This window comes from Grampus griseus (assembly GCF_964374135.1).
Source record: "Grampus griseus genome assembly, chromosome: 5".
Classification (NCBI taxonomy): Eukaryota; Metazoa; Chordata; class Mammalia; order Artiodactyla; family Delphinidae; genus Grampus; species Grampus griseus.
Window position 1 is genome coordinate 84,248,656 of NC_138998.1, and position 21,956 is coordinate 84,270,611.

The window sequence follows — 21,956 nt, forward strand, 5'->3', positions numbered from 1 at the left end:
TTTTTGTTTTTTTGATATTGACCTGCATGAGCTGTTTATATAATATATTTTGGAGATAAATCCCCTGTTGGTCACATCATTTGCAAATATTTTCTCCCATTCAGAGGGTTGTCTTTTTGTTTTGCTTGTTGTTTTCTTTGCTGTGCAAAAGCTTTTAAGTTTAATTAGATCCCATTTGTTTGTTTTTATTTTCATTACTCTAGGAGGTGGATCCAAAAAGATAGTGCTGCGATTTTTGGCAAATACTGTTCTGCCTAAGTTTTCCTCTAAGAGTTTTATAGTATCCGGTCTTACATTTAGGTCTCTAATCGATTTTGAATTTATTTTTGTGTATGGTGTTAGAGAATGTTCTAATTTCATTCTTTTACATGTAGCTGTCCAGTTTTCCCAGCACCACTTATTGAAGAGACTGTCTTTTCTCCACTATATAATCTTGCTTCCTTTGTCATAGATTGATTGACCATGGGTGTGTGGGTATATTTCTGGACTTTCTATCCTGTTCCATTGATCTATAAGTCTATCTTTGTGCCAGTACCATACTGTTTTGATTACTGTAGCTTTATAGTATAGTCTGAAGTCAGGGAGCCTGATTCCTCAAGCTCCATTTTTCTTTCTCAAGATTGCTTTCGCTATTCAGGGTCTTTTGTGTTCCCATGCAAACTTTAAGATTTTTTTTGTTCTAGATCTGCAAAAAATGCCATTGGTAATTTGATAGGGATTGCATTGAATTGGTAGATTACCTTGGGTAGTGTAGTCATTTTTACAATATTGATTCTTCCAACCCAAAAACATGGTATATCTTTTCATCTGTTTGTGTCATCTTCGATTTCTTTCATCAGCATCTTATAGTTTTAGGAGTACAGGTCTTTTGCTTAGGTAGGTTCATTACTAGGTATTTTATTCTTTTTGATATGATAGTAAATGGGATTGTTTCCTTAATTTCTCTTGCTGATTTTTTGTTGTTAGTGTATAGAAATGCAACAGATTTCTGTATTAATTTTGTATTCTGCAACTTTACTGAATTCATGGATTGCTCTAGTAGTTTTCTGGTAGCATCTTTAGGATTTTTTTATGGGCCATGTGAAGAACCATAAATATTACTTACTCTGCAGGCAAAGGGAAATCCTTGACCTGTCCTCAACAAAGGAATGACACAAATGGATTAACATGCTGTACCTATCCAGGTTCTGCATGGTGGACTCATTGTAGGAGAGCAGAGCTCCCACTGTTCTTTCCCCACATCATTGCAAGGAATAATGGCTTTGCTTTCTCTGAGAAAAAGCAAGGAGTGAAAAATACCTCCACCTTCATTAGGTCCAGAAGCTCCACTTGGGGAAGAATTTTCACTAAATGTAATCACGGATTTCCACTGGACTGCTGATGAGATCTTTGTTAAGTAGAACATATTTCTTCAATTCTTACACCTGAACATATCTCCTCTCCCTATTATTTTACCTAGAAGCAATAACAATGTCCGAAGATATGCAGTTCTAGCAGGAGTGATAGTGCACACATTCTCAAGCAGGACACCTTTTGGAGTAATTCAGAAATTACAGCCACAGGTCTGTAACAAAGAGAAATGGATATGGTAGCTCTCTGAAAAACAATAATGCATCATGCAAGTAAACATTATTACCAGGAGTTCAATACCAAATATGTGCAAACTAGGACAAGCACCTGCACTAAACTTCTGGTTCTCATCACTTGGCCCATTGAGTCTCTATGTGTAAGCAAGCATCAGAAAAAGATGTTTGGCACTGCCATGACAATAAATCTATCAAAGTTGGAAGCACTGAACTCTGTGAATTATTTCCCAAAATACAAAGCTCAAGCTGGAAAGAGTTGTATTCACCTGAGGCATTTCTGTGAAAATAAATATTACATAAAAGAGACAATGGACATAATCAGTGTCTAGATTGATATAGGATTTTTAGTGACTTTCAGAAGACACTTAGATATGCAAAATTGCATTCTCTTCTTGTTTGTATTTATTATACTGAAATGTATTGAGCAAACACTTTGATGTAAATATTGAAGCAGCTATTTGCTTTTTAACGCAGTAGTGCAAGGTCATTTCTCCAAAGTGGGGGGGGAAATTAAAACTACATGAGTAGCTCTGGAATGTCACGCTGATGTTAACGTTACTATTTAGATTAAACTATCAGTTTCAATGACTATGGAAAAAATTGAAAAGCATTTTTCCCATTTAAACTTATCAGACAGATAATACCAAAGTAGGGACACGATTTTCCCCTTGGCTCTGGTTAGTCTCGTATGTAGAAAGTGTATGGATAATTTTTCAAGCTTATCAGGGCCTATAGACATACTGACTACATTGTTCTGCAGGGCACAGATCCTACTGGCTTGAAGAGATACTGCAGAAGCCTATCAGCTAGATGAATGTACCTCTCATGTTTTTGTTTCCTGGTTGAGTACATAGATCAAAAAGGTGGCATGTTTTTTTTTTTTTAACTTCTTTATTGGAGTATAATTGCTTTACAATGGTGCGTTAGTTTCTGCTGTATAACAAAGTGAATCAGCTATACGTATACATATATCCCCATATCTCCTCTCTCTTGCATCTCCCTCCCACCCTCCCTATCCCACCCCTCTAGGTGGGCACAAAGCACCGAGCTGATCTCCCTGTGCTATGCTGCTGCTTCCCACTAGCTATCTATTTTACATTTGGTAGTGTATATATGTCCATGCCACTCTCTCGTGTTTGTGGTTTTTACAGTTTTTTTCTCGTAGTTGATTTCTAATCTCATAGTGTTGTGTTTAGAAAAGATGCTTGATATGTTTTCAGTTTTCTTAGATTATTGAGGCTTTCTTTATGGCCCACTATGTAATCTGTCCTGAAGCATGTTCTGTGTGTACTTGAGAAGAATGTGTATTCTGCTGCTTTCGGGTGGAATGTTCTATAAATATCAATTAAGTACATTTGGTATGATGTATAATTTAAGGCCTGTGTTTCCTCATTGACTTTCTGTCTGGATGATCTGTCCACTGATGTAAGTGGAGTGTTAAAGTCCCCCACTCTTATTGTGTTACTGTAGATTTCTCCTTTTATGGCTGTTAGCATTTGCCTTATATACTGAGGTGCTCCTATGCTGGGTGCATGTATATTTACAATTGTTATATCTTCTTGGATTGATCCCTTGATCATTATGTAGTGTCCTTCTTTGTCTCTGGTAACAGTCTTTATTTTAAAGTCTCTTTTGTCTGATATGAGTATTGCTACTACAGCTTTGTTTTAATTTCCATTTGCATGGAATATCTTTCAGTCTGTATGTGTCCCTAGGTCTGAAGTGGGTCTGTTGTAGACAGTATATGTATGGGTCTTGTTTCTGTATCCATTCAGCCAGTCTGTGTTTTTTGGTTGGAGCATTTAATCCATTTACATTTAAGATAATTACCAATATGTATTTTCTTATTGCCATTTTTAAAATTATTTTGGGATTGTTTTCATAGGTCTTATTTCTTCCCTTCCTCTTTTTGTTCTCTTTTCTTGTGATTTGATTATCTTTGATGTTGTATTTGGATTCTTTTTCCTTTTTGGTCTGTATATCTATTGTAGATTTTTGGTTTGTGGTTATCATGAGGTTTTGATATAGCACTCTATATATATACAATATTGTTTTAAGTTGTTGGTCTCTTAATTTCAAATGCATTTCGAATATCCTGCATTTGTACTGTCCTCATGATTGTTGATTTTGATATCATATTTGTGTATGGATGATTTCCTACCTTTACTGTATGTTTGCCTTTACCAGTTAATTTTCCCATTTGTAATTTTCTCATTTCTTGTCGTGGGCTTTTCTTTTCCCCCTAGAGAAGTTCCTTTAGCATTTGTTGTAAAGCTGGTTTGGTGGTGCTGAATTCTCTTAACTTTTGCTTGTCTGTAAACCTTTTGATTTCTCCATCGAGTTGGAATGAGAGCCTTGCTGGGTAGAGTATTCTTGGTGGTAGGTTTTTCCCTTTTATCACTTTAAGTATATCTTGCCACTCCCTTCTGGCCTCAGAGTTTCTGCTGAAAAATCAGCTGATAACCTTATGGGGATTCCCTTGTACGTTATTTGTTGATTTTCCCTTGTTGCTTTTAATATTTTCTCTGTCTTTAATTTTTGTCAATTTGATTAACAACTTATTGACGGGCAATGTATTAATACATCTTTTGTTACCTGAACGTTATTGACCAGAGACGTATCAGTACGTTTTTAGAAAGTGATACAATTAATATCACCGTGTGAAGTTGTTAGGGCTTAAAATTGATCAAGGGTTCATTATACAACTTGCGATTGTCATTATTATTCACGTTTTGCTCCATTAGGTTTTTGTTCCAACATTGTGTAAATTATAAATGCAAGTTTATTATCGTAAAATCTTCAAAAATTATGCATCATGAAATTTTGAGTGAAGAAGAATTTTTCGGTGAATTTTATGCAGATACTTTCTCTGATTCTTCTAGTGACATATATACTAGTGTCTCAGGAGATGATAGTTCTTCAGAATATAGTTCTGATTCAGCAGATGTGAATATTAGACCAACAAAAAGACAAAAAACCTTAGTGATTGATTCTGATACAGAAAATGACAATGAAACTCACACTGCTGGAGAATGCTTCTTTGCTTCTACAGAAGAGTGGGTTGAAGGCAACATTTCACAAAAATTAGAAGACTTTACGGGTGTGTCAGCTGTAACTATTGAATGTAATAACCCACAAAGTATTAGTGAAATAGCAGAATTTTTGGTAACGACTTTTTCAAGTTGGTTGCTTCTCAAACAAACTTGTATCACCAACAGAATGAAAAATCATAAAAAGTATGATAAGGCTTTAAAATGGACTGATGTAAGCAATAGTGACATGAAGAAGTTTCTTGGATTAATAATTTTGATGGAACAAATAAGAAAGTCACACTGGAAAGAATATTGGTCAACTGACCCCTTGCTTGAAACACCTATCTTTCCAAAGATTTTGACGAGAAGAAGGTTCAAACAAATAATGACATTTCTTCACTTTAATGATAACTTGGAAACTCCACGTCCTGCAGACAGAATTTCAAAAGTTAAATCTCTTTTGGATTGTTTTCTACCAAAATTTCAATCGATCTGTGTACCCAAACAAGAGCTATGACTTGAGGAGGCAAAGATAAAGTGGAGAGGATGACTCGGATTCAAAACCTATAGTCCGGGCTTCCCTGGTGGTGCAGTGGTTGAGAGTCCGCCTGCCAATGCAGGGGACATGGGTTTGTGCCCCAGTCCGGGAAGATCCCACATGCCGCAGAGTGGCTGGGCCTGCTGAGCCTGCGCATCCAGAGCCTGTGCTCTGCCACGGGAGAGGCCACAACAGTGAGAGCCCGCTTACCGCAAAAAAAAAAAAAACACCTATAATCCCAGAAAACTTACAAAATATGGAATTTTGGTCAGGATGGTTAGCAAAAGTGAAACTGGATATACATGCAGTCTTGAGATTTACATGGGTGAAGGAAAGAAACTGCAAGAAACAATATTATTGGTCCTACAACCTTATCTTGGTTCATGGCACCATATTTACAAAGACAGTTATTACAACTGTGTCCACATCTGAAATATTGTTGAAAAATAAAACCAGAGTTTGTGGGACTATAAGAGAGAATTGTGGTCTATTAAACCAATTAAAGGAGAAATCTAAAAATCTACAGATGGGAGAAATGACATTCTTACAGAAGAGAGAAGTGATTCTTCTTATATGGAAAGACAAGAGGCTAGTCCGCATGGTGACAACTATTCATGACGCCTCCATAGCATCTACAGGAAAAGAAGACAGGAGGACTGGCCATCAGATAACTAAGCCCACTTGTATATAGAGTATAATAAATATATGAAAGGAGTTGATCGATCTGATCAAATCTGTCCAACTTCAGTGTCCTCTGGAAAACTCTAAAATGGTATAAGAAACTGGGTTTCTTTTGAGTAATTGCAGTTTATTCAATGTGTTTAAAATTTATTGTAGCCTTAATGCACAGAATAAAATGACTTACAAGTAATTTTTATTAGCTAGACAATGGGTAACTGACCATTCTGGTGAATGTAGTGGTAGTCCCGCACCTGGTCCTTCTTGTGGCGTTTCTAAAAGAGCCCCCTGCAAAGATCCACCTTGTCAACTATCAGGTAAAATAAAAACATATTCTAGAGGAAATAATACCCACAGGACTAAAAAGAAGTGCTGCCAGAAAGTGTAGCATCTGCTCTTTCAGGGGAAAGCACAGTGAAACACAGTATGTTTGTAATAGATGTTCTGTTCCCCTGCACAGAGGTGCCTGCTATACTGCCTATCACACTCTAACAAAATATTAGAATGCTTTAGTGAGACATGTACAAAGTTTCAAATAAATACATTAAGTGTAAAAAAAAGTTGTCAATATTTACCCAAATGCTAGTGTTTCCATATTCACTAACATAACAAATTGCCAGCCACCAGCATTAGCTTCTGCAAAAATCCCCTGGTCAGTAATGTGTTAACATGTGTCTTGGCATGTTCCTCCTTGGGTTTATCCTGTATGAGACTCTCTGTGCTTCCTGGACTTGGATGACTGTTTCCTTTCCCATGTTAGGGAAGTTTTCGGCTATTATCTCTTCACGTATTTTCTCAGGCCCTTTCTGTCTCTCTTCTCCTTCTGGGACTCCTAAAATGCAAATGTTGGTGCATTTAATGTTGTCCCAGAAGTCTCTTAGGCTGTCCCCATTCTTTTCATTCTTTTTTCTTTATTCTGTTCTGCAGCAGTGATTTCCACCATTCTGTCTTCCAGCTCACTTATCCGTTCTTCTGCCTCATTTATTCTTCAGTGGATTCCTTCTAGTGTATTTTTCATTTCAGTTATTGCATTATTTATCTCTTTTTGTTTGTTCTTTATATCTTCTAGCTCTTAAACGTTCCTTGTATCTTCTCGATCTGTGCATCCATTCTTTTTCTGAGATCTTGGATCATCTTTACTATCATTACTCTGAATTCTTTTTCAGGTAGACTGCCTATCTCCACTTCATTTAGTTGTTCTTCTGGGGTTTTATGTTGTTCCTTTGTCTGGAACATATTCCTCTGTTGTCTCATTTTGTCTAACTTTCTGTGTTTGGGATCCCACAGGCTGCAGGATTATAGTTTGTCTTGCTTCTTGTGTCTGTCTGCTGGTGGATGAAGCTGATCTAAGAGGCTTGTGCAGGCTTCCTGGTAGGAGGGACTGGTGCTGACCACTGGTGGGGTCTTGTCTCTCTTGTGGACAGGGCCGTGTCAAGGGGTGTGTTTAGAGGGGGCTGTGGGCTCAGGAAGACTTTAAGCAGCCTGTCTGCTGATGGATCAGGCTGTGTTCCTGCCCTGTGGGTTGTTTGGCCTGAGGCATCCCATCACTGGAGGCTTCAGGCTGTTGGGTGGGGCCAGGTCTTGGCATCAAAATGGCAGCCTCCAGGACAGCTCATGCCAATGATTACCCAGTACCTCTGCCACCAGTGTCCTTGTCCTTGTTCCCGCAGTGAGGCACAGCTGCCCCCCACCTCCCCAGGAGACTCTCCAAGACCAGGACGTAGGTCTGGCGCAGGCTCCTCTGCAGTCACTGCTTTTTCCCCTGGGTCCTGGTGTACACGAGACCTTGTGTATACCGTCCAAGAGTGGCGTTTCTGTTTCCCTCAGTCCTGTGGAGTTCCTGTGATCAAGCCCCCCTGGTTTTCAAAGCCAAATGCTCTGGGGGTTCCTCCTTCCAGTGCCAGACCCCCAGACCAGGGAGCCTGACCTTGGCCCAGAATTCTCACTCCTGTGGGAGAACTTCTGCAATATAATTATTTTCCAGTTTGTGGGTTGCCCACCCGGCAGGTATGGGATCTGACTGTGTCGTGAATGTGCCCCTCCTACTGTCTCGTGGATTCTTATTTATCTTTGGAAGTAGAAGATCTTCTTTGGTAGGTTCCAGTCCTTTTTTGTCAATGGTTGGTTGTTTAGTAGTTAGCTGTGATTTTGGTGTTTTCATGAGAGGAGGTGAGCTCAGGTCCTTCTACTCCACCATCTTGTAGAGATCTATCTAAATTTGCTTTTTAAAGATTTATTATACTGTCAGACTTGTGATAGTCTTACCATTCTTCTACCCAGAAGTTAGGAATCTCTAGGAATGTACTTTTGGCTCTCTGAATGTATTACAGGCTTAGAAGCATGTACTTTTTAGTTAATCACTTGCTTTACAAAGCTAAATCATTTAAACCTGTTTTTTATTTTTAATTATATTTTAACAAACTTAATTTTTGAATTGGTGATACATTTACATGGTATGAAATTCAAAGATACAGAAGAATATACGATGAAAAACCTAATTCCCACCCCTAACTTCCATTTAACCTGTTTCCTTCCTTGTAGCCAACTATCATTAGCAGATACCAGTGTGCCCTTCTAGAGATGGCCTACATACATTCAAGCAACATGTATATGTACTTCCTTCCACTCTCTTCTATAAAAATTGTAGTTGTTTAATTCTACATACCATTCTGTTCATTGTGTTATATTTAAAGGGAAGAGGATAAAGCAGCACATTATAATCAACTATAAACCTTTTAATAAAAACATTTAATTGTCATTACTGTCACATAACATATACTTTGTAAGTATTCTCTTCTTTGACAGCTTTGAGTAGAAACTTTTAGTTTTCAACATGTGATGCTATGGATAGGAGTTTATTTGACATTTTTTTTTTGTAGAGTGAGCTCCAACTGCGTAAAGAAGTAGAGACAAGGCAGCAACTGGAACAAGCATTAGGCGATCATCGAGAGCTGATTGATGCTCTGACAGCGGAAGTTCTTCTCCTTAGAGAAGAAAATACTGCTGCCCAGGTACTTAGATGAGATCCCAAACTTTTCTGTGTTTAGTAGTATAAAGCATTTTTATGGATGTATGAGATTCTCTTCTTTGCCTTTGATTTACTTGTGCTGGCATGATTACTTACTGCTTCTTTATTATCATCAAGAGTAACTTTTATGGCACATTTATTATATTGGAGGTAGTATAGTAGAAACTTGGACTACAAATAGTGTAGAATAAGGCTACTGTCTTTAAGAAACTTACTATTTATTGGGGAAGACAGAATCTACATTTAAATGATAACTACCAATATTATAATAGTTTATCCAAAATATGAAATGAGTGTTATGATAGCTACTTTTCATTTCAAAATAGCAGAGGATACCCTTTGAGGAACCCTCCTATAACATATGCTGTTTAAAGTTGTCTATAGTATCTTCAGTATCTTTATTCATCTTTTTGTTCTCAAATAGTGGTTATTATTACTTTTACTTAACAGCCAAAAGAGACTAGAAAATCAGTAGTTAGTAGACAAGTTATGTTTGTGTCAATGGACATTAGATATAAGACATGCAATTTTTTTTATTGATGTATAGTTCACATACCATTTAACTCACCCTTTTAAAGTGTGCAATTCAGTGGTTTCTTAGTATATTCATGGAGTTGTGTACCAGCACCATTAGATAAGTCCAGAGTATTTTCATTAACCCAAAGAGAAACCCCATACTAATTAGCATTCACTCTCCATTCTCTCCTCCCTTCAACCCCTGGTAACCACAAATATACTTTATGTTTTTATAGATTTGCCTAATCTGGATATTTTATATAAGTGGAATCATGCAATATGTGGTGTTTGGTGTCTGGCTTCTTTCACACAACATAGTGTTTTCAGGGTTCATCCATGTTGTCACATGTATCAGTACTACATTCCTCTTTATTGCCCAATAATATTCTAAATATATGCTCTACCACATTTTGCTTATCCATTCATCAGTTGAAGGACGTTTGAGTTGTTTCCACTTTTTGTGTGTAATGAATTAATAATGCTGCTATGGACATTCATGTACAAGTATTTGTGTGAACATATATTTTCAATTCTCTTAGGAAGATAGTACACTTTTCAAGTATACTAATACGTTCAACAAATCTTTATTGAGCACTTACTGTGGGCCTGGAACTGTTCTAGGTGCAGGAAATACAGTAATGAACGAAAAAAAAATCTTGGCCCTCAAGGAGCTTATATTCTAAATAAACACACCCCCAAATAGTGAAGTATATTGTAAGTTAGATGGTTATTATGTACTATAAAGAAAAATAAAGCAGGTAAGAGGCATAGGAAGTGCCCAAGGTGGGAAGGTATAAATAGGATGGCCCATGTCTGTCTGAGGAGGTGACATTGAGTAAAGGCCTGAAGGAGGTGAGGAAGCGAGGATACTGATAGCTGAAGGAAGAGCACTCGAGGCAGAGGAACAGGAAGGATAAAGGTCCTGAGGTAGGAGCGTGGCTATTGAGCTCAAAGCCGTCAAGGAGACCAGGGTGGCAGGAGTGGGATGTGGCAGAGGGAGCGCAGGAGGAGACAAGAGCAGGGAAGCCAGATCACATGGGGCCCTGCAGGCTGAGTGAGGACTTGGGCTTTTGTTCTGAATGAGATGGGAAACCACTGAAGGGTTTTGGATAGAGAAGAGATGTGATCTGACTTAAGTTTTAAGAGAATCACTCTAGGCTGTTGTGTTGAGATTAGATCAGAGATCACTGCCCTAGCTCCATTCAAGCCCTTAGTGCCTCAGGACACTCCTAGACCAAAGAAATACCCAACAGTTCCATTTATTAAGTAGTTAGGTTCAAACAACTTAATAAGCATTTATGTCTTAACAGCTTGGATGCTGTGTGAAAAAAATAATACATGTAAATTGATAGAAAAAGTCTTATTTTTATCATGATTAAATAACCACAGTTATTTACTAATGGAATATGTATACATGTTGTACATGAAGCATTGTACAGCTTCTCATAGCTTAGAATCATATTGGACACCATCAGTCTTATTTCCTATTCACAATCATTTTTATGCTGTGTTGCTTTTTAGCACAGCAACTAATGAAAACTCAGCCTCACGAAGATATGACATCATCAGAAGGAATGTATCTTAACCTGATGTTGAATCTGTAAACACTTTAAGCTTGTAGGCAATGTCCCCTGCATTGGCAGGTGGATTCTTAACCACTGCGCCACTAGGGAAGCCCCTTAATATATTTTGAAGTCAACCGGTAGAACGTGCCAATGGATAGGATATGGGGTGAAGGGGAAGATGTGAGAGAAGAGTCAGGAGTTTTGGCCTGAGCAGTTAGAAGGATGGAGTTGTTATTGATGAGGTGAGGATGTTCAGGAGGAGTTTGGTTTTGTGTATTTTAAGTTTGAAAAGCCTATGTGAGTTCCTGGTGGAGATGTTGAGTAGGCCACTAGATATATGAGTGTGGAATTTGGGAAAAATTTGGGCGGATATAAAAATGTTTAGTATACTTCATTCAGCAGTCCTACTAATAATATTTCTGACTTCTGACCACATCTGATTTTTATCTAATGTCTGTTCATCTTGGAGATATCTATGTCTGTTTGTGTATATACCATTGACCCTTGAACAACACTAGTTTGAACTGTGCTGGTTCACTTATACATGAATTTTTTTCAATAAATATGTACTACAGTACTATGCAATCTGTGGTTGGTTGAATCCACAGATGCAGGACCTCAAATATGGAGGGCCAACTGTAAAGTTATACGTGAATTTTCACTGTGCAGAGGGTTGATGCCCCTAATTCCTGTGTTCAAGTGTCAACTGTAATATATATACATATGTGGTATATATATATATACATACATATATATATATGTATATATATATAGTCTTTAACACTATTTTATATACATTACCATAAATTTTTATAATGCTCATGTTTATCAGTTTAAATGTCTATATAATATTCTGTTGAGTTTCCTCCACTTGATGTATCTCTCAGGGTAGCTCGAGAGTCAGTAGTGTGTCATCTATATAAAGAGATTTTGTAAATTGAAAGCCCTATGAAAAGGTTAATTCTTATTGTTGTAGCAGTGTATTTATTAATTAATAATATTCCGTGATTTATTAGACCATTCTTCTATCATGGAATTTTTAAAATATTTATAATTATATGTTTTAATGAATGCATTGTTTTAGTATTTGAAAGTCTGAAATGATATAGTTATACATACCTAGGTGATGATTTGTTGTCTGATATGCCAATGATATTATTTTGTTCGTTTTTCTCTAGGCAAGACTTCAGCAGTACATGATCACAACAGATGAGCAGCTTATATCACTCACACATGCCATTAAGAACTGTCCTGTGATAAATAACAAAGAAGGTCAGACATTAGAAAGGGGAGCCACAAGTAGAAATATGGACAGTCCAGGTGAGTGGAATAATCCCAGATTGGGATTAAAATACTTATAGAGAAAAAACTGTAAACTTGTATGTAATTATTGGCTGTTTATGCGTAAACAGCATTAACACTATTACATTTGCCACTGCTACTTCCAGCTAATATTTATTGGATACTTGCTCTATGCCAAGTACTTTTACAGTGTTTTACATGTATTATCTCATTTAATCCTCATAATATAGCTTTCATTTAATTTTCAAGAGTTCGTCACTCAGTCTTATGAGATAGGTGTCATTGTTACCCCCATTTTTTAGATGGGAAAACTAAGGCTTAGAGAAAGTGTTGGTAACTTAGCAAAGTCACACCAATAGAAAGTAGAAGAACTAGCTTCCTAGACATGTGGGAATTTAATACCAGCACCTTTCATTATGGTGCCCCAGGTTCAGAAGGGGACGGGATGGTCGTGGAAAGAAAAAAAAATACTGACTTTCAGAAATTCATGACTTTAGTTCATTTGTGGTGATGCTTTGAAAACCTTTTTTTCACCTCATGTGCCATCATTATATGCCATAGGCTGAATAGGACATTTAGGATTTTTTACTTCTAAGTAATATTTTGATGAGTGTCTCTGTGTGGAAAGAGTTTTATGTATTTAGGTGCATTTTCTTAGAAGGGATTCTAAGAAATGGCTGACTCTAAAATTTAACTTGCATGAGATAAACTCAATGGTGAGGGTGGGTCTTCAAGGGCAGTGCTTTTCTCCAAAACAGCCACTTCTTCCCAGTGCTGGCCCCCCAGGAGCTTTGCCTGTGAGTCACTGCTAAATGAGCATATGGACTAGAGAGTGAAGGCTCCGGAGGCCCCATGATTTTGCTCTCTGTGGAAATGCATCTAAGTATAAACACCTGAAATGCGCTCATAATTCCTTTGAGTACTCATAGCCTCTCATCTTCTTCAGAGGGCCCAGCTGTAAATGCTAATGTCTCCATGCCATTGATGTTCAGAGGGGAAGATATGGTTGAATTGCCACAGGAAGATTTGCCTGTTAAACTGTCTCAGGTGCCAAACCCTCCAGAAAGCGGGAATCTGGCCAGCAATTTTCCAAGGCATATATTTGAGCCAGCGGTATTGTTAACACCACCCAGGCAGAAGAGCAACTCAGAATCCTGTCCTTTGCAGGATGGTAAGCAGGCTTCTTTTAAAGCTATAAGGCAGCTGTTTTTTTATGCTTCATATATGTAAAATATTGTGTTTATTTTTCCCTGATAAACAGAATTTTAAAAGATACTGATTACCATACCTAATCTTTAAGCTGAAGGAGGGTCTTTCAGGGTGGTTTATATCATGTGTATTATACCTATGGTGAAATGTGACAGTGAATTTCATTATGTATCTGTTCCATCAGACATTGTAAATATTAATTGAACTCAGATCAAAGGACCAAAGTCCTCAGCAATAAAATGCAGAGTAAGGGGAATCCCATTTGTGTCTATGGTCCAGGGCCACAGGAAGGGGTAAGAAACAAGGGGAGATTGTACTCCGGAGAGTAAGGAAAGTTTAACCAAGGAAAGACAGGAACTGTGACTTAGAGGATTTTGTAAGTCAGATCTGATTATTAACCTCTCTTTTAGCAAAAGATTTTAGCTTAGTCAGCTTGGAGAATTTTATAATGAAAGCCTGTGTATAATTAAAAGTATCTTTAGAATTACTTTTCCAGCACATATAAAGAGAACTTTGAATAATATTTTAAAAATTTATTATTAATCCTTCGCTCATAGATTCTTAAAACTTGGAGCTCATGGATGGTCTTCAGACGTTCCATGGACTCCTTCACTGTTTGGAAAATTATGTTTATTTGTCCACATGTACATTTTTCTGGAGCTATAGCTTTCATTTTCAGAAGAGTTCTTCAATCAAAAAACTACCTTAGATGTTCCTCCAAAGTTTTTAGAAAAATGTTATTCAGCCCTGATTTGCCTAAATTTTTCTTTCTTTAAAAAGAGTGTTTATATTTTTATGTAGAGGAACAGAAGAATAATTTTTATTGTCATTAGGACATACAGAATTTGTCAGATTTTCTGCACTTCGTTTCCCTTAGAGGACATGAAAAGACCATAAAAGGTTAAGGAAAATGACAAATCATTGCAGTTATAAAATTTGTTTTAGCATTTACAATGCAAATGTAGAGTTTGTCAGATCTGTGAGGTACAGGGGGACAGCGCTAGGCTGAGGGTCAAAAGTGCTGGAATCTTGGCCTGCCGGTCCAGTGACTAGCTGTGCATCATAGGGCTAAGATACCTCTCCTGGACTTTAGTTTTCCTGTCTCTCAAATGAGAGTCTTTTCCTTTATCTTTAATGTCCTTCCAGCTCTACAGTTCTGTGATTTGATATTTCCTCTTTAGAGGTCTAGTAAGTATTATTAACATTGGCTAGATTTACAAAATATAATTTCAATTCTGATTTCTGTGCAAGTTAGCTTTTCATTCCTTAAAGTAATTTTTCAAACGTTTGCATGTTATTAATGGGCTTGCCTAATGATCTCTTATGAGATATTGTAAATTATTTTTCATTGGTGATAAGGTAGCTTGAAATCCTTTTAAAGAAATAATTATAATAAATATTTTTACTCTGCAAATATATTAACTGTTCGTGAAAGCAAATTATTCAGGGATTGCTCTAGACAACATTTTATTAGCATCTTCAGCAGGTTCTGCATTGAAAATAACACTGCACATTTCTTTTACAGTGTGCAGATAGAACTACCTTGGAATATGTATTCTAAATTGGTGAAGTTTTATTAACATACTTTTCAGCATTTTCTTTGGAATGCTCACATGTAAAGAGTTGTTCAGTTAAACTGAACATGCAGAGATGAGAGGTACATAGGGTGCATCATCAGTGTTCAGTTATGCTCTAGAACAACTGTTCAATAGAACTTTCTGTGACGATAAAAAATATTCTATATCTCCCCCATTTAATATGGTAGCCACTATTAGCCTTATGGGACTGCTGAGAACCTGAAATGTGGTTACTGTGACTGATGGAACTGAATTTTAAATTTTATTTAATTTTAATTAAAGTTTGAATATGAATAGTCACGTATAACCAGAGGCTGCCATATTGGACAGTGTTGTTCTAGAATTTCCCATCATAAATACTTTCCTTTAGCTACTAATCAATTTCTACTTTCTTTTATAACCATGCTTCTTGAAAGAGTGGTATACATATGCTGTTTTCACTTTCTTATCTTCCATTCACTTTTTAAAGTATTAATTTAATTCATATTTGCAGGTGGTTAAAAAAAGCACATACAAGGGTCTCCTCCTCCTCCACCTCTAGGCCTACCGCAAGAGGCAGTTATTTTTATCCCAGTTTGATTTCTGTTTATCTGATGGTGGTCTTAATAATTAACATAAAATATTTTCACATCTCTTTTCTTGAAGTATCAACTTTACACGATCACTATAGACTCTCCCTTATTAAAGAAGAGGGTTTAATTCATCTTAACACCTGCCTCTCTTCTCTAATTTGGATAATTATGTTTTTATTTTTATTTCTTCTGTTGCAGAACTTCATGACTTTAAATACTTTCTATTTCTTTTTCATTAACTTCAGGCAGTATCTATTAGCTCTCTGCTATGAGAGGAGAACACTAACTCCCCTCCCTTCCTTCTTCCTCTCCTTTGTTTCCACCTCCCATCTTCAGTCACCTTTACCTTTCCTTTGGTAGTATCAAGTTTGTTAACATTTACAATGTTCCATTACCATTATATCTTCTCTGTCTCATCTATAGATGGATACTGACATTGAAAACAAATAACAATTACATTTTCTTTTTGGGTCCATTGTTTCTATCAGTCCTTGTGCCACACAAAAGGAAAAAGTTCATAGTATGAAGGTCAAGGTGAATTCTTATTTCACTTCATCATTTGCTCAGAATGTTTTATTTGGCTCTGTGTTTATACTGTGATTTTCTTGTTCTGTTTTTATTTTGCCTGAAGATTCAAATTGCTTTTATCGTCTTGTTGACAAAAGTATAATGTGCCTTCACCCATTTCATTTGCACGTCCTTTAGTCATTCCACTTTGACACCAGAGATACCTTCCCAGAGCCCACCAACCTCTGTTCCAGTCTCAACGGATTGCTTCCTGGGCCTGTTGCACAGCTCTTATCCTGGGACTTGCTGTTATCACACTTTAAAAAAAAATATTTATTTATTTTATTTTTGGCTGTGTCAGGTCTTAGTTGTGGCACACAGGATCTTCGTTGAGGCACGTGGGATCTTTCATTGTGGCGTGTGGACTTTTCTCGAGTTGTGGTGTGCAGGCTCCAGAGCGCGTGGGCTCTGTAGTTGTGGCACATGGGTTCTCTAGTTGTGGCTCGTGTGCTCAGTAGTTGCGGCATGTGGGCTTAGTTGCCCCGCAGCATGTGGGATCTTAGGTCCCCCACCAGGGATTGAACCTGCGTCCCCTGCATTGGAAGGCAGATTCTTAACCACTGGACCACCAGGGAAGTCCCTGTTATCACACTGTTGGTTTGGATCTGCTGCGTCCTAGATTCCATTTCTTCCTCTTTTTTGGTTTTCTCCCTCAATTTTCTGAAAGAAGACATCAGAAGGGGTATATAGAAGGTAAACTTTGAGTTTTTGAAAATCTGAAAATATTGTCATTTTTCTCTTATACTTGATTGATGATTTGGCTAGAAATAGAATTCTAGGTCCTTAGTCCCTTTTCCTGAGAAATTAAAGGCACTGTTCCATTGATTTTTATTATCCAGTGTTGCAGTCAAGATGTCTGATTTCATATCGAAATTTTATTTCTTTGTATTTTTGACCTACTCTTTCTCTGTGGAAGCTTTTAGGATCCCTTTATTTTTATTCTGAAATTGCACAGGGTGTATCTAAATGTGGGTTTTTTCCTCATTACTGTGAGGCACCCGTGGGACCTTTCCGTCAGAAGACATGACTTTCTGCAGTTTGGGGAAATTATATGTTGACCTTCTGGATTATTTTCTCATGTATTTGGCCTTATATCTTCCTTCTTATATTTTGGAAGTATTTTTCACTTTATACTCAAGCCTGACTTTTACATTTTTGTATTTCACCAACCATATTTTTAATTTCCAATCAAGGACCCTTTCTTATTTTCTGATTGTCCTTTTTTCCATTGCTGCTCATTATGAATGCAATATCTTCCAGAAACTCTCTTCCGAGGAAACCAGTTAAAATTTTGTTACATTTTCCTCTGTACCTGAATTTTCTTTCTTCTCTTCTTAGTCTGTTCTATTTATCTATCCTGGCTTTTCTTTTTTGTGCTGCTGGCTTTCCTCAATGTCTGGTCATCCTTTATTGTCCATTCGTATTTAAGAATAAATGACTAGGTTGAATAGTATAGGTAGCCGGCATAAGTTTTCTCCTCTATGATGTAGGTAAGGCTAGGTCTGTTTTCCCAATATGTTTTGCCTTAAGTAGTTGCTTTGCGCATATGGGCATGAGATGTTAACTGCAGGCTTCCTGTAGCATATGGAAGCAGGATCCAGCTATCCAATTGCGTCTACCACATTTGCTCTTCCCAACCCTGTTTTTTTTGTTGTTGTTGTTTTCAAGGATGGGTGTCAGAAGTTGTGAGCAACAGGTTGACTGACATCACTGTATGAAAGACAAGCTTTCAAGTAATTCCCCAGTTTAGCCCTACTTTTCTCTTTCTCTGTACCTGTCAGCTTTGAGCCTGCAGCCTTTTCAGTACTCCCCAAAAGAAACTGGCTTTACCTGTAGCTTCCTTTTAATTAATAGACATATTCTGGACTGTGGCTTCTGCACAATTTCATTCTTTCACACACTTCCCATCCACTCTCAGTCTTCCAGAAATGTGTTGAAATATCTAGTTTGCTACTGCTTCTCCCCAGACCATTATCTTTACTGGTGTGAGTTTATTTGTGTTTATATTTCCTTACTGTCAGTTAAAGAAGGTGAGATAAGTGTATGCTCAGTCTGTAGTCTTGAAATAGAAGCATCTATTCCCCCGATTCACTCCCATATTTGTCATTCTACCTAAATCACTCTTGCTAAGGGCTCCAGTGGCCAATGTGTTGTTAACTCCGCTGTACGCTTTCTGTCCTTATGTTTCTAGGTCCTACAGTAATACTACACACAGTTAACCACTGCCTCTTTGTTTCCTTGAAACCACATTCTTGTAATATTTCTTTGTCTTTCTGGCTGCTCCATTTCAGTCTGCTTTGCTAGCTTCTCCTCCTTTATCTGACTCTAAATGTTGAGTTCTTTGTGTCTTGTTAACTGGTTTCTTCTCTCACTCTATTCTTTCTCTCTAAATAATCTCACTCGTTCTTGTGGCTTCCATAAGATGTTACGGAAAAACCCGAATGAACTTTTTGGCAAACCCAGTATATGCCCAGTGACCTCCAGTTTTGGATCTTAGCCTAGATAGTCTCTTAAGTTTCTGACCCATGTTTCATCTGCTTGGATGGATATATAGGCACCTTAAACTTAGCATGTTCAAAACAATTCTTAATAATCCTCCTTCCACCAAATCTGTTCTCCTTGTCTTCTCCATGTCAGTAAATGGCATCACCATCCGTTCACTTGTGCATGCCATCTTGCTCTGTGTGTTTCCCTCACTCCCTACTTTCAGTTCATCACTCTCAGTTCTATTGCCAAAATATTTCTCAAATGTATCTACTTCTCTCCATCTTTATAGCAAACATACCTTAGTCAAAGCTACCATCATCTTTCTTCTTGACTACTACAGTTGCTTATTGGTCTCCCTACTTCTATTCCTGGACCTTCCAATTATCGACAGAATTTAAGAAATGTAAATTATGTAAATTGAGTCATTCCCAAACCTCCAGGTTTCATTGCTCTTGGATTAAATTGTAAAATTTCTAACATGGCTTTTAAAAGCTCTGCAAGAAATGGCCCTGTATGCCTGTCTGGTTTCATATACTCCCAGTTCTGCCTTGTTGCTATGCTACAGCCAGACTGGCCTCCTTTCTTTGCTGTTTCCTATTTTGGGGTCTTCACATATGTTGTCCTCTCTGACTGTAATGTTCTTTGCTCTACTTTCTGTCACATATGTAATCATTTAAAAACTTTACTTCTTCAGAGATGCTTCCCCTGCCCATCCCCAGTTTACATTATATATCTATACTCCCCCCAAGATTCCCAGGTATGAGTTAATATATGTGTTAAAATGTGAACTTGGTAGATGGTTTTTCACAAGGATGCCGATAAAGCTATAAGGAATATAAAAGACTCTGTACTTCATTGTTAGCGCTGGTATTGCTGGTAAGTTCTCTGCTAAAATAAATGAGGCATTCAGAAACCAAATCCTTCTATCGAAATATTTCTCTAACTACTAAGGAGGGCTAATGAGATGATTATAGTGCCAACTGTGGTTAAGTGGTACATGTTTCTTATGTTTTAATTTTATCTACAGTATTGAGGAGGACTGTTCAAACTCGTCCTGCCCCACGAATTCCTCCAACCGTGGAAGTAATTGAGAAGGAACAAAACTGGGAAAAGAAGACCGTACCTACTGCCACAGACATTCAGAATTCAAGTGAAGAGAGTCATCTCTTTACTCAGAGGTGGAGGGCCTCTCACATGGGAGAAGATTTGCAGAACAAAACCCAGGCTCCTTTTGTTAACCCCTCACAGCCCCTCTGCAATTCCCGTTCAAGCACTCAGCAATCAAGAAACCCCGCAGTCTCAGAAGAACCCCCAGTACTGGGAGATGGGCAACAGCTTAGAACAAATGAGACATTAATACAAAGAAAGGACATCATGGCACGAATTGCTGAGTTGACACTGCAGAATTCAGCTATCAAGGCACACCTGAATAATATTATTGGGCCGGGGGGAGAGCAAGGGGATGGACTTCGGGAGTTTAACAAACAGGAGACGAGTCATGCCAGCAACATGACCTCTGTGAGTGCCAGTTAAGGATTGCCTACAGACATATTGATATTTAAGTATATTGCTGGAGCATCCAGAAATGACCCTGGTGCTTGAAGCTGGTACTAGATGGCTTATGCTGTGTCGGGTCCTCATCACAAAATAAGTAGAGGTTATTTATCAGTTTATGTCACACATGCATTAAAAGAGTACAACATAAAATTTAAAATGAGGAAATGAATGAGGAAAATAGGACAAAAGTAAAACAGGTAGGAAAGCTAAAATTAAGCTAGGAATGAAGTTTTAAATATAATATATAGAATAAATATGTCTTGAAAGTTTACCACATAACTGTTTTAATTGAAATCATTTTTACTCTTAAAGGGGCTCATAAAAGAGAATTGTGTGTAGTTGGCCCTCAGCTCGTGAGTAGTTAATTTTTTAGGACACAGAATGCATTTTCCCTTAGAAATGATGTTTTAAAGAATATTAAAGTCAGGCTTTAATGTACATACTAATCATCTGGGAATCTTGCTAAAATGCAGACTCTGATTGTGTAGGTCTGAGGTAGAACCTGTGCGTTTCTAATAAGTTCCCAGGTCATGTTGGTCCAAGGATTACACTTTGAGGAGCAAAAGTCTGCATGTTGTAGTGCTGGAATTTTGTAAGTTACGTAACTGAGGGCTGACCTGGCAACGTGAACCTTCATTTCCTTGTTTGTGGGGAGCAAAGGGATTCTAAGTTCCAGTTGTGGAGTGTTGATAACACACGCCCTCATGCAGATCCCAGTGACGGGAGAGTCTTCCTTTTACCCTGTCATGAGCCAATGTGGCGCCTCTCAGAGTTCTGATGGGAGGCGGGGCCGTGGGAAGGAGCTGGCCAGCTTCATGGATTAGGGGTTCCAGAGTGATCGCTTCCATAGGGGCTTAACCAACTGTGGATTGAGGGCTTCCATGAGGAAGGTTAGGAGAGGGTGGGGGTAAGGGCCATCTCTGTCAGCACTGGCTCATGGGCAATAAGGGCAATACAGGTATCGAGTGACAGAAATAGCAGTCAGAAGGGACTGGCAGAAGAAGCCGAGACGGAGATTAGGAGTGATCGTTACAGTTGTATGTAAGTACAAGCTGCCTCAGTTTTAGTCAACAGAGACGTTTCTGTGTATGCAGAGTTTTGAAGTTTATTTGAAACATGTTTTTTAAACATGGTTTAAAAAAACCCACAGAATTAAAAATGGAGCTTGCCCCCTTTTCCGATTAGTACAACAGTTGGGCTGGAGAGGACGATCCAGTACTATTGCCCTCACCACCCTTTTCATTATAATCAGAATTACAACATGAGTTTTAATTCATGCTGTTTTGCTTATCTCTTTTTTAACTAGCGGGCATAAGCTACAAATTAGTGACTTCTAGTAGGAATTGTTTTTCCCCAAAGGGACATATTTACTAAATGAAGTACTTAAGAGTGACATTCCTTCCAGGAATTTTCAAATCAAACTTACATTATATTCCTTGGGTGGCTCCTTTTTACTCTACCTCTCACATTCCTTTCCAGTCACCAGCCTTCTCGAATCAGGTATATTAGGCCAAAAGTGGCCTGGGTAGGGTGACACATGGTCAGAAGGAGTGATAAGATTCCTAGAAATCTTTGCCAAATAGCTCATAGTGCGTGTATGAAGATGATAATTATAGAAGCATCTGTTTCAACTATCGCAGGTCCTCTTTTGTATATTGTGATTCAAACTCCAGACCTGCCTTTAATAGGGATGTTAGAAGTCAGTCACTCGGAGTAGTATCTTTGCTCGTGTGATCTTTGTG

General features: G+C 37.9%; 1 protein-coding gene across 2 annotated transcripts in view; it reads left to right on the plus strand.

The window, feature by feature from the left end:
- The window catches only part of SPICE1 (spindle and centriole associated protein 1), a 63,153-nt gene that overhangs the window by 34,440 nt on the left and 6,757 nt on the right, over positions 1-21,956 (plus strand). Inside the window, exons 11-14 of one of the 2 annotated variants that reach the window (XM_082655215.1) lie at positions 8,714-8,845; positions 12,122-12,263; positions 13,192-13,416; positions 19,685-20,175. In XM_082655215.1, the coding sequence (XP_082511341.1) occupies positions 8,714-8,845; positions 12,122-12,263; positions 13,192-13,416; positions 19,685-20,175 (990 nt within the window). The remainder of the gene's footprint in view (positions 1-8,713; positions 8,846-12,121; positions 12,264-13,191; positions 13,417-19,684; positions 20,176-21,956) is intronic. The other variant, XM_082655216.1, reaches the window with a different exon arrangement.